Below are 16,469 nucleotides of genomic sequence, written 5' to 3' on the forward strand. Positions count from 1 at the left end.
CATAGGATCTTGTTGAAGAGCACGTGGTTGTTCCTCACTGGAAGAGAAGTCCTTCTCCCCAAAAGGGGAGTCTCTCCCATTGAGGTCCTGCTTGCCACTAATCCTATGGAGAGTTTTGTGTAGCGGGCTCACCTCCCTAACCTCACAAGGAAAGGCTCTCCCTTGGTGAGAAGTGACAGAATCCTGTGATTCATCACAACTGTCTGAATGGCTCCCTTCTCCTGGGTACAAGTCTCTCAAATCAAAGGTTCAAAACAAAAACGGTCTTTCAAAGTTCACACAAAACAAATGCCTCTATCCACTACCAAAGGTGTCAAAAGTGGTAGGATAATGGCTCTCGTTTCCTCCTTGATGGATAACTGGTCCCAAACCTTTAGTCCTGGTTATTTCAACTTGCTCTTTTTACTCAGCTCCCTCCAGGGGTTGTTCTTTCTATCTACTTTGTCAAGGAACTTTAGCTTGGTCCCACTGGAATGAGGTAGATGCTCCCCGAGCCTATTCGGATTCTTCAACTCAACAACTTTGGGGAACTATATGGCAATTGTCTCACAAAGTGATTCTCTATTCTCTCATCTTCTGCCTTTACTTTCTTATGGTTTTCCTGGCTCCATCCCAGACCTTCAACGTTTCCCGTTACCTGCTTGTGCGGGAATGTTTCATTGGTTCTGCCTGGGCTGTGCTTTTGTATTCATCTTCTTCTTTCTGCTACTCTTGAGTTGGGTCAGCGTGTCTTTGTTGCCCTGTACTGTGGGCGGCACAGGCGTTAGTCTTCAACTCGAACGTCCACCCTCTCCAGGTTACACCACTACAATCGCCTACATGGGACCACAGTAGGCTAGTGTTGATAGTCTTGGCGCAGTTCTTGTACTGTGCGGTGCATCCATTACATGTCATTCAACCGTCGATGTGTCTCAGCAGTGCCAGCTTCCAGACAACTGGCAAGATGCTCTTTTCAGTCTCCATTTTATACAGCTTGTACCTCCCCAGCGTAACGTTGGTTTGATGGACCGAAGCTGTGGAAACTCTCTTCACGCTTTTATATAATGTTCTTTATCTCTTCGACGTTGCAGTCTTTTTCCTGTTCAATAAAAGAGTACTCTGCCTTTCTTTTCTGCTCTGGAGTACAGTTCAAGAAAAGGCAAGCATTAGCTAACCGGTTTAGTTTAGTCTTCTTCCTAACAACATCAGAAATAATAGACTTGGAAGAATTGCCAGAAGCAAGGCCACAGCCTGTTGGGACCTGTCAGGACCTGGAGGCCTGGCCACAACTCTCTATTCCATGCTCCCTCACTGCCACGCTTCCCACCAGAAAAATCCTATCATGCGGCAGCCCCTCCGTGGTATTTGAAATGGGTAAGAGTCATGCTGATTCATACAACCCTCTGTCTGTCCACTGCATCTCAGCTTCACCCCCTGCATCCATGCGCCTTGTTTCACCCCAACACATAACCTGCCCCCACCGCCACTCACAATAGCGTGTCTGCACGCTACCACCCACTACCTCTAGCCCTCTCTCTGAGCTGCACACACTGCATCAATCAGTCCTGTCCATTGCCCAACCCGCCCTCACGGCGTTGCATTCGTAAGCATTGCATAAACCCAGCGGTAAACATCAAGTCACCAACATGGCCAGCAAACACAATCTTGCCCATACCCAACATATACCCTGACCCTACTGCCTGCATTCCTTCACCCCTGCACCCACCCCAAATCATCAAAAGCTGATCACACAATGAAGCCATCTATAAATGCCTTCAGCCCTTGTATATCGTTTGTCGCTCCAAATGCACTTGATGCTACCTCTATTTTGTTACATGACTCGCTTGATGTTACTGCTTCGCGCACTTCAGCCGTTCCAATTGTTAGATCAATTCATGCACCACTTCACTACAAAGTGATGCGTGCCTCGCTGGACATCACTGCCATGCGTGCCTGTAAGAAACCTTATGTTGCATCACCTACTAATCCCCAGGGATCTGTCATCCAGGCGGCCAGGATACGGCCATCTTTTTTGGAGCCAGTTCCTGGGGGTGGACCAGTGCGAGAGGGTCACCTGGATGTGGGGTCTCGGGTAGTGGAAGTGGGACACCGATGGGCAAGACACAGTATCCCCCCTTCTTATAACACCTTTTCCCCCATCCTACCCTGTAGGATACTCAAACACTACCCCAACCCCTTTACTGACACAAACACTTTCACACATCACGAAAGACGACAGACAAACACCAGAGCCATTTATAAGACATGTCCCACCACAAGGGTCAGGCATTTGACCAGAATTGACGACACCCAACAGCCCTTTTCCTTCCCCACAGGGATAAAAGGTGGAGCACGAGAGCATAATACAAGCAAGGCAGACCGCACAACGAGAGAGCTAACTCAGCCTGGCAGTTCAAGAGGAGGAGAAAGAAAACGCTAATCGAGAGGGTGACAAGGAGAGTAGCAACCTTGCCCTTTCCGATCAAGGCCTATGAAACCTCAGCAGAAGGAATTGTAAGGCCGCAAACAATAACCAGCGTATGTTGCAGCATATGTCAACGGTATACGTGACCCTCCTCCGCTAATAACCAAGGCATGGAGAGACACTTGCCACCGTGGTGCTGACCTTGACTCCAGAGACAAGCAAAGCCAAGCAGTTCATCACAGCCGGTAAATCGAGGAGAGAGCCGATTTAGAAACCGCACTGTGTTGAACAAAAGTAGCAAGTGGCTTATCAGGGAGAATTCTCAGAAATGTGATAATTCCGCTCTACCTTAAAGACCCCCAGCAACTTTGCTGGATTTTAGCCTTTCATTTTTAACTGGAGAGAGTGGGACCCTTTTTTCCCATTCTCTCATGTATTTTAATGTGATTTTGAACACTGTGTTTCTTTTGGTTGTGGAGTCTGACAAACTCCATAGGCATCATCTTTTACAATGTGTCACTCAGCACCTTCAGTGCAGTGACACAGTGAAGGCTTTTAGATTTCCCAAAGGTTTAAATACCTTCTCTTGGATAAACTACTGGCTTGGAAGGCGGAGTCGACCCCTGGACGAAGGAATCTGAAGAAGAACTTGAAGAGGACGCCTGTTGCAACTCCTGAACCGTTGGTTTGCCCGGTCAAGCCTTGTTGCTGTACTGAAACTCCAATGTCGTTTCGACTAGAGAAGCCCTGCAAGGACGACTTGTCCCCTTGAGTTGGTGGGACCAATCAACTCCAAAGTAAGCCACCTGGACATCCTCTCATAGCTGGTTGAATTTCCACTGCAGTTGCTGCTGGAACCAGGGAGAGGAACACAAGATCGTGTGCATTGCTTTTAAGCTGGCCAAGAGTTCCAGGACGATCCTCCGGACTCCTGAGGAAGCAGGACTGACCACGCCTGAGCCACCTCCACAGAGTGCTGGACCCCAAATTAACAAAAGCCCATCTCGACAGCCAGGAACCGCAGTGTTGCTTTTTGCGGTAGACGCGAGGAGCAGGAACACCGAAATGCCACTTTTTTTAAGATTGCCGGTTGCGGTCAGTGACCTTTACATTGCAGTGCAGGAGTCCCCAGAAGTCCTCCCTCTTGTCCCCACGACTGAGGTCCAGGAACACCAGGATCTGCAAAGCTGCATAGGAACAGAAGTCATCTGCTGCACTTTTCTTGAACCTAAAGGTACTGTACAGTCTAAGAGAACGTACCTCTTGTCTTGTAACCTCACTTCACCTCATTGGAGACTTGTCTTGGTTGCATCTGTAGAGTTGCTAACATCTTCTTTACCTCAGAAGCCTAACCAGCTTGTGGCCCTACTTTGATCTCTTCTATTCTGCAAAGACTTCTAAAAATATTGTGCAAGACTTTTACTTACCTGCAAGAAGTGCTTCAGTTGACTTTGACTTTTGCTAACTTAACATTGGCCTGCCTGGCTCCCTGAATTACTCTTCTCTCCTCTGCTTATCTGTTTTGCCTTCCTTTCAGGAAAGGGTTAACTGACTTTGCATTGGGGGTTTATTTTGAAAGTACTTACATGCTTAAGAATAATTATGTGAACACTTGTCTTATTCCGAAACCTCTTTTCTTTGGCACTCCTCTTAAGAATATTTTAAATGCAACAGTGACATATTAATGGCCCCAGCACCCTAACTATTTAAGTCACCTGAGGGTGTAGGTAGTGTCTGTGGGCCATCCCAAAAGACTTCTTACTAATTTAGAAAACTAAGAATGTGTATTTTGAAGTGTATGTGTGTGTTGCTTTCTATTGCCCCTTCTGAAGAAGGCTTACTCCAACTTACCCCAACTGTCTCCTCTTGAGATAAGCTTGGCTGCTCAACACGCTGCAAACCTGTGTAGTACAGACCTAAACCAAAGCTTGGGTTCCTATTGCCAGGAAGTCAGGGTTGTTGTAGTGCGCCCTAAGGGTACTGCAAACAATCTTGCCAAACACGGCTAATTGAAGAAAATACAAATAACTGTTAATACGAGAGGGTAAAACCAGCTACAGAGGAGTCGGGCTCCAAGTGGGTGCTCACTCTGGAAATGCTGAGCAACTACCTGTTAGGAGAGGACTAAGCTCTCTTCTCTCCCACTCCAAGTTCAGCTTGTAGAGCTTAGACTACTCTTTAGATGATATCACATAATACCGGGCTTGGTGGTTCTTAGAACATCCGCACCTGGTTACAGTATCCTAGTAAACTTGTGATTGTTCATAGTTAAGCATGTGAGGAGCGTTAGAGAGGCTCCAGTGAAGGTGAGCTACCAGGAGCCACCTGAGGCTGGGGGTTGTCTTAGGATAATACTGAATAAACCTTCCATGTCAACGCTCTCAAAAGGTGTGGTCACCTTCTATACTGTGTCTGCCTCAATCATAACACTACCATTACCAGAAGGCCTTGGGAACAGGGCGAGAAAGGGGTCAAAGTGGTCACACAGGGGTCTAGTAAAATCCTCTGTACAGTCGAAAGTCTTTGACCGTCAGATGATTGTGAAGTAGTGGAAGTGAATCGTGCATTGTACAAACTGTTCAAGGAATTGTGTACATTGGCCAAGTTGGCAATAGTGAACCCAGCAGAGGGATGTCCACAGTGAACTGTTTAAAAAGACATTAAGATTTGTGAATGTCACAGAGGAGATTGTGCTGAAAGCTGAAAGCGACAGATAGAGACTAACAGTCAAAAAGGGCCTGAGCCCGGAAGAGGTGGATGCAAGGGTGAAAAGCCATCACCTACCAATCCGTAAATGCAATAGAGAAAAGTGCAACAGGGAAAGTCTTTTGAATACATTCCAGAGTGAACCCGACTGAGGGAGGCTGATATTCGAGAGGGCTCTGAGCCAGGCAGAGGGGAGCCCAGGGGTGAAGATCTGTCACCCAGGTACAATCTGAGACAAACAGAAAAGAACTTTAGAACTACTATTTTGAGCCCATCAGACCATCGGAAGCAAGAAGCTTATACACCGAAGGACCTGACATTGCTAAGAACTTATTGTGGATCTGAGCCCGGAAGAGGGGTATCTAGATGAAAAAGCATCACCCTACGTGCAAGCAGAAAGGGACTTGTGTTTATTGCTTTTTTGCAACACATCAAGTCTTCATAGGCAAGAGATGTTTTGTAGAAAGAGACTTAACCACCAAAGGCTCTGATAGCTGAGAGCGGAACTGTTAGCTCGTGCTGGAAACGCTCAAGCGTGTGCTGTGTTCCAGAATCCCGCCTTGTCCCGTACTCAAAACGTGTGCAAGGGAGACCCCGACTACCGCATTCTGACTTTTTATTTGTGAACACTTCCTTTTTCCTGTGAACTTTATCCCACACTCTTTTGTTGGTATTTAGCATAAGGATTGTCAATAGGTTTTTTAGTATAGGCGCTTTTGTTTTGACAAGACACCACTAGGTCTGCCTTATTATTATTTGATGGTCGTAGCTTGCTCCCATCTTAGATTTAGGTTTAAATGAGGCGTTTTTCCAAATTGCATCTACAGTTTAATAAACACCCTTGAACTGTGATCACTTGTGTCTGCCATTACTGGTGCAACCATGAGTTCCTTACAGTGCCCCAAGTCTCAACACTGCCATGTGTGCCACCTCAAATGTTTGCCTGAAATGTGCCCAACCTGACTACAGCGTATTATGTGTTTTGCATGATGCCACTGCCTTGTATGCCCCTTCTGATTACGATGTTCTGTGTGCCTCATCCCAGGACTATGCTATGGGTGTTTCACCCAATAACAATATGCACCCCAGCAACCTGATAGCCTCTACTTATGTCCCACCTGCTTTGCTCACCTCCTCTGGGAACTCTATCTCTGTACCCCCTACAGCCTGAACACCTTTACTGGTGCAGGAGATATGCCCACAGACCCACATATCAGGCCCACTTCCGTCCTGCCTCCTGCTAAACCTTAATTCAGTCTAACATCCAGCATTTCCTCCCCCACTCTTATGTAATCTCGCCCCATCCAAGCTACTTCCAGATCTGGCCTGCAAACAACCCAAGCCCACTAAGCGGCACTGGCGCCCTTTCACCTACCTGCCTTAAGCCCACTAGTGCCCTGCCACCTGTGCTACCCAGGCCCATGATTGCCCTTCCACACATGCATCCCAGCCCCACGAGTGCCCTGCCACACTTGGATCCCAAGCCCACGAGTGCCCTGCCTCCTCTGCCACCCAAAACCCATGAGTGCCCTCCCTCATGTGCTGCCCATGCCCATGAGTGCCCTGTCTCCTGTACAGCCCAAGCCCATGCGTGCCATGCCACACATGCATCCCAAGCCCATGAGTGCCCTGCCCCCTGCGCTACCCAAGCCCATGAGTGTCCTGCCCCCTTCGCTACCCAAGCCCATGAGTGCCCTGCCCCCTGCGCTACCCAAGCCCATGAGTGCCCTGCCACACTTGCATCCCAAGCCCATGTGTGCCCTGCCACACTTGCATCCTAAGGTCATGAGTGCCCTGCCACACATGCATCCCAGACCCATGAGTTCCCTGCCACCTGCTCTGTCCCTCAAACGACTTACACCCGCCAGACCTAAGAGAGGAGCAGAGGTGTGGAATTAGCACCACATATCAGGTCCACTTCCGTCCTGCCTCCTGCTAAACACTTAATTCAGTCTAACATCCAGCGCTTCCTCCCCAACTCTTATGCAATTTCTCCCTACTGAAGCTACTTTCTGTCAAAGCTTGCAAGAAACCCAAGCCCACTAAGCGGCACTGGCGCCCTTTCACCTACCTGCCCTAAACCCACGAGTGCCCAGCCACCTGTGCTTCCCAAGCCCATGAGTGCCCTGCAACCTGTGCTTCCCAAGCCCACGAGTGCCCTGCAACCTGTGCTTCCCAAGCCCACGAGTGCCCTGCCACACATACATCCCAAGCCCACAAATGCCCTGCCACCTGTGCTACCCAAGCCCACGAGTGCCCTGCCGCCTGTGTTTCCCAAGCCCACGAGTGCCCTGCCACCTGTGCTTCCCAAGCCCACGAGTGCCCTGTCACACATACATCCCAAGCGCACAAGTGCCCTGCCACCTGTGCTACCCAAGCCCACGAGTGCCCTGCCACCTGTGCTTCCCAAGCCCACGAGTGCCCTGCCACCTGTGCTTCCCAAGCGCACAAGTCCCCTGCCACCTGTGCTTCCCAAGCCCACGAGTCCCCTGCCACCTGTGCTTCCCAAGCCCACACATGGCCTGCCACACATACATCCCAAGCCCACAAGTGCCCTGCCACCTGTGCTTCCCAAGCCCGCGAGTGCCCTGCCACCTGTGCTTGCCAAGCCTACGAGTGCCCTGCCACCTGTGCTTGCCAAGCCTACGAGTTCCCTGCCACACATACATCCCAAACCCACAAGTGCCCTGCCACACATACATCCCAAACCCACAAGTGCCCTGCCACCTGTGCTACCCAAGCCCACGAGTGCCCTGCCACCTGTGCTTCCCCAGCCCACGAGTGCCCTGCCGCCTGTGCTTCCCAGGACCACGAGTGCCCTGCCGCCTGTGCTACGCAGGCCCACGAGTGCCCTGCCGCCTGTGCTACCCAAGCCCACGAGTGCCCTGCCGCCTGTGCTTCCCAAGTCCACGAGTGACCTGCCTCCTGTGCTTCCCAAGCCCACGAGTGACCTGCCTCCTGTGCTTCCCAGGCCCACGAGTGCCCTGCCGCCTGTGCTTCCCAGGCCCACGAGTGCCCTGCCCCCTGTGCTTCCCAAGCCCACGAGTGCCCTGCCCCCTGTGCTTCCCAAGCCCACGAGTGCCCTGCCACCTGTGCTTCCAAAGACCACGAGTGCCCTGCCACCTGTGTTTCCCAAGCCCACGAGTCCCCTGCCACCTGTGCTTCCCAAGCCCACGAGTGCCCTGCCACCTGTGCTTCCCAAACCCACGAGTGCCTTGCCACCTGTGCTTTCCAAGCCCACGAGTGCCCTGCCACCTATGCTTCCCAAGCCCACGTGTGCCCTGCCACCTGTGCTTCCCAAGCCCACGAGCGCCCAGCCACCTGTGCTTCCCAAGCCCACGAGTGCCCTGCCCCCTGTGCTTCCCAAGCCCACGAGTGCCCCGCCCCCTGTGCTTCCCAAGCCCACGAGTGCCCTGCCCCCTGTGCTTCCCAAGCCCACGAGTGCCCTGCCCCCTGTGCTTCCCAAGCCCACGAGTGCCCTGCCTCCTGTGCTTCCCAAGCCCACGAGTGCCCAGCCACCTGTGCTTCCCAAGCCCACGAGTGCCCTGCCCCCTGTGTTTCCCAATCCCACGAGTGCCCTGCCCCCTGTGTTTCCCAATCCCACGAGTGCCGTGCTTCCCATGCCCACGAGTGCCCTGCCACCTGTGCTTCCCAAGCCCACGAGTGCCCTGCCACCTGTGCTTCCCAAGCCCATGAGTGCCCAGCCACGTGTGCTTCCCAAGCCCACGAGTCTCCTGCCACCTGTGCTTCCCAAGCCCACGAGTGACCTGCCACACATACATCCCAAGCCCAAAAGTGCCCTGCTACCCAAGCCCATGATTGCCCAGCCCCCTGCGCTACCCAAGCCCATGAGTGCCCTGCCGCCTGTGCTTCCCAAGCCCACCACGAGTGCCCTGCCGCCTGTGCTTCCCAAGCCCATGAGTGCCCTGCCGCCTGTGCTTCCCAAGCCCATGAGTGCCCTGCCACCTGTGCTTCCCAAGCCCACGAGTGCCCTGCCACTTGTGCTTCCCAAGCCCACGAGTCCCCTGCCTCTTGTGCTTCCCAAGCCCACGAGTGCCCTGCCTCTTGTGCCTCCCAAGCCCACGAGTGCCCTGCCACCTGTGCTTCCAAAGCCCACGAGTGCCCTGCCACCTGTGTTTCCCAAGCCCACGAGTCCCCTGCCACCTGTGCTTCCCAAGCCCACGAGTCCCCTGCCACCTGTGCTTCCCAAGCCCACGAGTCCCCTGCCACCTGTGCTTCCCAAGCCCACGAGTGCCCTGACACCTGTGCTTCCCGTGCCTCCGAGTGCCCTGACACCTGTGCTTCCCAAGCCCACGAGTGCCCTGCCACCTGTGCTTCCCAAGCCCACGAGTGCCCTGTCCCCTGTGCTTCCCAAGCCCACGAGTGCCCTTCCCCCTGTGCTTCCCAAGCCCACGAGTGCCCTTCCCCCTGTGCTTCCCAAGCCCACGAATTCCTTGCCAACTGTGCTTCCCAAGCCCATGAGTCCCCTGGCACCTGTGCTTCCCAAGCCCACGAGTGCCCTGCCACACATACATCCCAAGCCCAAAAGTGCCCTGCTACCTGTGCTACCCAAGCCCATGATTGCCCAGCCACCTGTGCTACCCAAGCCCATGAGTACCCTGCCACCTGTGCTACCCAAGCCCACGAGTGCCCTGCCACACATACATCCCAAGCCCAAAAGTGCCCTGCTACCTCTGCTACCCAAGCCCATGATTGCCCAGCGCCCTGTGCTACCCAATCCCATGATTGCCCAGCGCCCTGGGCTACCCAAGCCCATGAGTGCCCTGCCACCTGTGCTACCCAAGCCCAAAAGTGCCCTGACACCTATGCTACCCAAGCCCATGAGTGCCCTGCCTCCTGCGCTATCCAAGCCCATGAGTGACCTGCCTCCTGTGCTACCCAAGCCCATAAGTGCCCTGCCGCTTGTGCTTCCCAAGCCCACGAGTTCCCTGCCACCTGTGCTACCCAAGCCCACGAGTGCCCTGCCGCCTGTGCTTCGCAAGCCCGCAAGTGCCCTGCCACTTGTGCTTCACAAGCCCACGAGTGCCCTGCCCCCTGTGCTTCCCAAGCCCACGAGTGCCCTGCCCCCTGTGCTTCCCAAGCCCACGAGTGCCCTGCCACCTGTGCTTCCAAAGACCACGAGTGCCCTGCCACCTGTTTCCCAAGCCCACGAGTCCCCTGCCACCTGTGCTTCCAAAGACCACGAGTGCCCTGCCACCTGTGTTTCCCAAGCCCACGAGTCCCCTGCCACCTGTGCTTTCCAAGCCCACGAGTGCCCTGCCACCTATGCTTCCCAAGCCCACGTGTGCCCTGCCACCTGTGCTTCCCAAGCCCACGAGCGCCCAGCCACCTGTGCTTCCCAAGCCCACGAGTGCCCTGCCCCCTGTGCTTCCCAAGCCCACGAGTGCCCCGCCCCCTGTGCTTCCCAAGCCCACGAGTGCCCTGCCCCCTGTGCTTCCCAAGCCCACGAGTGCCCCGCCCCCTGTGCTTCCCAAGCCCACGAGTGCCCTGTCCCCTGTGCTTCCCAAGCCCACGAGTGCCCTGCCACCTGTGCTTCCCAAGCCCACGAGTGCCCTGCCTCCTGTGCTTCCCAAGCCCACGAGTGCCCAGCCACCTGTGCTTCCCAAGCCCACGAGTGCCCTGCCCCCTGTGTTTCCCAATCCCACGAGTGCCCTGCCCCCTGTGTTTCCCAATCCCACGAGTGCCGTGCCCCCTGTGCTTCCCATGCCCACGAGTGCCCTGCCACCTGTGCTTCCCAAGCCCACGAGTGCCCTGCCACCTGTGCTTCCCAAACCCATGAGTGCCCAGCCACGTGTGCTTCCCAAGCCCACGAGTGACCTGCCACACATACATCCCAAGCCCAAAAGTGCCCTGCTACCCAAGCCCATGATTGCCCAGCCCCCTGCGCTACCCAAGCCCATGAGTGCCCTGCCGCCTGTGCTTCCCAAGCCCACCACGAGTGCCCTGCCGCCTGTGCTTCCCAAGCCCATGAGTGCCCTGCCGCCTGTGCTTCCCAAGCCCATGAGTGCCCTGCCACCTGTGCTTCCCAAGCCCACGAGTGCCCTGCCACTTGTGCTTCCCAAGCCCACGAGTCCCCTGCCTCTTGTGCTTCCCAAGCCCACGAGTGCCCTGCCTCTTGTGCCTCCCAAGCCCACGAGTGCCCTGCCACCTGTGCTTCCAAAGCCCACGAGTGCCCTGCCACCTGTGTTTCCCAAGCCCATGAGTCCCCTGCCACCTGTGCTTCCCAAGCCCACGAGTCCCCTGCCACCTGTGCTTCCCAAGCCCACGAGTGCCCTGACACCTGTGCTTCCCGTGCCTCCGAGTGCCCTGACACCTGTGCTTCCCAAGCCCACGAGTGCCCTGCCACCTGTGCTTCCCAAGCCCACGAGTGCCCTGTCCCCTGTGCTTCCCAAGCCCACGAGTGCCCTTCCCCCTGTGCTTCCCAAGCCCACGAGTGCCCTTCCCCCTGTGCTTCCCAAGCCCACGAGTGCCCTGCCACCTGTGCTTCCCAAGCCCATGAGTGCCCTGCCCCCTGTCTTTCCCAATCCCACGAGTGCCGTGCCCCCTGTGCTTCCCATGCCCACGAGTTCCTTGCCAACTGTGCTTCCCAAGCCCATGAGTCCCCTGGCACCTGTGCTTCCCAAGCCCACGAGTGCCCTGCCACACATACATCCCAAGCCCAAAAGTGCCCTGCTACCTCTGCTACCCAAGCCCATGATTGCCCAGCCACCTGTGCTACCCAAGCCCATGAGTACCCTGCCACCTGTGCTACCCAAGCCCACGAGTGCCCTGCCACACATACATCCCAAGCCCAAAAGTGCCCTGCTACCTCTGCTACCCAAGCCCATGATTGCCCAGCGCCCTGTGCTACCCAATCCCATGATTGCCCAGCGCCCTGGGCTACCCAAGCCCATGAGTGCCCTGCCACCTGTGCTACCCAAGCCCAAAAGTGCCCTGACACCTATGCTTCCCAAGCCCACGAGTGCCCCGCCCCCTGTGCTTCCCAAGCCCACGAGTGCCCCGCCCCCTGTGCTTCCCAAGCCCACGAGTGCCCTGCCCCCTGTGCTTCCCAAGCCCACGAGTGCCCCGCCCCCTGTGCTTCCCAAGCCCACGAGTGCCCTGTCCCCTGTGCTTCCCAAGCCCACGAGTGCCCTGCCACCTGTGCTTCCCAAGCCCACGAGTGCCCTGCCTCCTGTGCTTCCCAAGCCCACGAGTGCCCAGCCACCTGTGCTTCCCAAGCCCACGAGTGCCCTGCCCCCTGTGTTTCCCAATCCCACGAGTGCCCTGCCCCCTGTGTTTCCCAATCCCACGAGTGCCGTGCCCCCTGTGCTTCCCATGCCCACGAGTGCCCTGCCACCTGTGCTTCCCAAGCCCACGAGTGCCCTGCCACCTGTGCTTCCCAAACCCATGAGTGCCCAGCCACGTGTGCTTCCCAAGCCCACGAGTCTCCTGCCACCTGTGCTTCCCAAGCCCACGAGTGACCTGCCACACATACATCCCAAGCCCAAAAGTGCCCTGCTACCCAAGCCCATGATTGCCCAGCCCCCTGCGCTACCCAAGCCCATGAGTGCCCTGCCGCCTGTGCTTCCCAAGCCCACCACGAGTGCCCTGCCGCCTGTGCTTCCCAAGCCCATGAGTGCCCTGCCGCCTGTGCTTCCCAAGCCCATGAGTGCCCTGCCACCTGTGCTTCCCAAGCCCACGAGTGCCCTGCCACTTGTGCTTCCCAAGCCCACGAGTCCCCTGCCTCTTGTGCTTCCCAAGCCCACGAGTGCCCTGCCTCTTGTGCCTCCCAAGCCCACGAGTGCCCTGCCACCTGTGCTTCCAAAGCCCACGAGTGCCCTGCCACCTGTGTTTCCCAAGCCCACGAGTCCCCTGCCACCTGTGCTTCCCAAGCCCACGAGTCCCCTGCCACCTGTGCTTCCCAAGCCCACGAGTCCCCTGCCACCTGTGCTTCCCAAGCCCACGAGTGCCCTGACACCTGTGCTTCCCATGCCTCCGAGTGCCCTGACACCTGTGCTTCCCAAGCCCACGAGTGCCCTGCCACCTGTGCTTCCCAAGCCCACGAGTGCCCTGTCCCCTGTGCTTCCCAAGCCCACGAGTGCCCTTCCCCCTGTGCTTCCCAAGCCCACGAGTGCCCTTCCCCCTGTGCTTCCCAAGCCCACGAGTGCCCTTCCCCCTGTGCTTCCCAAGCCCACGAGTGCCCTGCCACCTGTGCTTCCCAAGCCCATGAGTGCCCTGCCCCCTGTCTTTCCCAATCCCACGAGTGCCGTGCCCCCTGTGCTTCCCATGCCCACGAGTTCCTTGCCAACTGTGCTTCCCAAGCCCATGAGTCCCCTGGCACCTGTGCTTCCCAAGCCCACGAGTGCCCTGCCACACATACATCCCAAGCCCAAAAGTGCCCTGCTACCTCTGCTACCCAAGCCCATGATTGCCCAGCCACCTGTGCTACCCAAGCCCATGAGTACCCTGCCACCTGTGCTACCCAAGCCCACGAGTGCCCTGCCACACATACATCCCAAGCCCAAAAGTGCCCTGCTACCTCTGCTACCCAAGCCCATGATTGCCCAGCGCCCTGTGCTACCCAATCCCATGATTGCCCAGCGCCCTGGGCTACCCAAGCCCATGAGTGCCCTGCCACCTGTGCTACCCAAGCCCAAAAGTGCCCTGACACCTATGCTACCCAAGCCCATGAGTGCCCTGCCTCCTGCGCTATCCAAGCCCATGAGTGACCTGCCTCCTGTGCTACCCAAGCCCATAAGTGCCCTGCCGCTTGTGCTTCCCAAGCCCACGAGTTCCCTGCCACCTGTGCTACCCAAGCCCACGAGTGCCCTGCCGCCTGTGCTTCCCAAGCCCGCGAGTGCCCTGCCCCCTGTGCTTCCCAAGCCCACGAGTGCCCTGCCCCCTGTGCTTCCCAAGCCCACGAATGCCCTGCCCCCTGTGCTTCCCAAGCCCGCGAGTGCCCTGCCACCTGTGCTTCCCAAGCCCACGAGTGCCCTGCCACTTGTGCTTCCCAAGCCCGCGAGTGCCCTGCCAATTGTGCTTCCCAAGCCCACGAGTGCCCTGCCACTTGTGCTTCCCAAGCCCTCGAGTGCCCTGCCACCTGTGCTTCCCAAGCCCACGAGTCCCCTGCCTCTTGTGCTACCCAAGCTCATGAGTACCCTGCCTCCTGTGCTACCAAAGCCCACGAGTGCCTTGCCACCTGTGCTTCCCAAGCCCATGAGTGGGACCTCATCCATGCACCGCCACAGCAAATACAACCACCCCAATGATCTCAGAAAGGTTGTTCCTTTCTTAGCGAGTAGTGGGCTGTGTTCCTCCACCTCATCCAATACTGTAACCACACAGCCTCCTTCTTTGGGACACAAAATCCCACCAGCTACCTTGCAAGCGATAAAGGAGGCTGTTGATCCAAATCTTTTGAAGACAACAGTCCTCTGTATGTTTGTTTGTTTATTTTATTTATATAGTGCTCCAGGCCCGGAGGTAGAAGGGCGCTTAAGAGGGCGGTTACAAAGTAGGGTATATACATTACATAGTACAACAGGTTATACAGTTTACAAGCAAGATTAAACAGTCATGTTCTTAGAAGATTCACGAAGGAGATGAGCGCTACATTTTGTAAAGTAGCCAACCAATAACATGTTTCCTAAAAATCTGAAAGGACTCAATAGTTTTGATGTTGAGTGGTAAGGTGTTCCGAAGTTGAGAGGCAAGCACTGTGAAGCTGGCGCCGCCAGCTCTCTTTAAGGTGAATCTGGGTACTGTGAGGCAAAAAGTGTTAGTGGATCTAGTGATTCTAGTGGCTGAATACATGGTAAATTTATTGGTGAGGTAGGGTGGGGCTAGGTGGTTTAAGGCTTTGTAGGTAAGGCAGATAGTTTTTAAGTACATTTTTTGTTTTATGGAGAGCCATTTGCAGGGCTTCCTGATTGCGGAGATGTGCTCTCGGCTAGGGATGTTGAGTGCTGTACGAAGTGCATTGTTTTGGAGCACCTGAAGTTTGTTAATTATAGCTTGGTTGGCACCTAGATACAGACTGTTGCAATAGTCCAGTTTGAACTGTATGATGGCCCTGGTGAGTGTGAGGCAACTATTAAGGGATAGGAAGGGTCTACTGGCCCTAATCAGCTTGCCGGTGTATGCAGTAGCTGAGGCAGTCATGTTGATTTGTTTGGAGAGATTGGTGTTGGCGTCGAGGTAAAATCCAAGGGTTTTTATGCTTTTGACAATGGGGATGGTATTGCCATCGATGATGTTACTGAAGCTAGGGCTCAGTTTTGACAAGTTACTGGGAGAGCCGACAAGGAGCAGCTCTGTCTTCTCATCGTTCAGGCATAGGCCGTGTGTGGCCATCCATGCCTGAATGATGGAGAAGATATCGTTAATCCGGGTGACGTCCGCGTTGTAGTTGCCTGAGATGGTGAGGAGTATCTGGGTGTCATCTGCGTAATTAGTGTAGGCGACACCCAGACAGTGCAGTTTGTCGAATAGTGGCTTTGTAAATATGTTGTACAAAGTGGGGGAGACACAGGAGCCCTGTGGGACTGCGCATGTGATGGGGATAGGGTCAGCAGCTGCTATTGTAGAGAAGGCCCTCATGGTTCTGTTTTTTAGAAAGGATTGTGTCCATGTGGTGGCGGAGGGGGAGAAGTGTGCTGCGGTAGAAAGGTGTCTGCAGAGGATTTCGTGATCAACTAAATCGAAGGCCGCTGAGAGGTCTAAGAGGAGTAGGATGGCGGCGTTGCCTTTGTCTTTGATGTCATCAATCTGACTTTTGAGGTCAACAAGGGCAGGTTCTGTTCCATGTTGAGGTCTAAAGCCAGATTGACGTATACCAAGCAGTTGTTTGGATTCCAAATATTCTTGAATTTGGAGGTACACAACTCTGTCCAGGATTTTTAACAGGAATGGGACAGTGGTGATGGGTCTAAAGTTGGTAGGTATGGCGGTAATAGCGCAAATTTTTGGCGGATTTCCCCCCAGCTAAGGGCTGGGGGGAAATCCACCGAAGTCCTGATTTGGCGAACCCTTAAATCCGGCGGTAATAGCGCTACCGCCAGATTTAAGGGTTACCGCCAAAGTCGTGATGAGGCCCAATATTATCATTCATTGTGGTGGGAACAGTTTGGGGAATGTGACTGGAATTTCATCACAGTTTGCAATGAAGGACACGTTGGGAAAGTTGAAGGAAATGTTCCCTTATTCAGAAATAATTTTTTCACGCATTGTGCAGAGATGGATGTGGATGTGTTCCAGTCATTTGGTCCACAAATAGAAAAAGTGAGGCGCGTCATCAATGTGATGTTGGCATGACATCGTTTCATAATGAGAACATTACATTATATGGGTCCAATAATTT

At 54.9% G+C, this 16,469-nt stretch overlaps 1 protein-coding gene across 1 annotated transcript in view; it reads left to right on the plus strand.

Annotated features, from left to right (window-relative positions):
• LOC138515439 (nascent polypeptide-associated complex subunit alpha, muscle-specific form-like) overlaps positions 1-16,469 on the plus strand; it is an 88,021-nt gene that overhangs the window by 60,789 nt on the left and 10,763 nt on the right. The window contains exons 3-4 of the mRNA XM_069630280.1: positions 7,132-10,413; positions 10,508-14,389. Of these exons, the coding sequence (XP_069486381.1) occupies positions 7,132-10,413; positions 10,508-14,389 (7,164 nt within the window). The remainder of the gene's footprint in view (positions 1-7,131; positions 10,414-10,507; positions 14,390-16,469) is intronic.

Source organism: Ambystoma mexicanum, chromosome 6q (genome assembly GCF_040938575.1).
Source record: "Ambystoma mexicanum isolate Mex_15411 chromosome 6q, UKY_AmexF1_1, whole genome shotgun sequence".
NCBI classification, from domain to species: Eukaryota; Metazoa; Chordata; class Amphibia; order Caudata; family Ambystomatidae; genus Ambystoma; species Ambystoma mexicanum.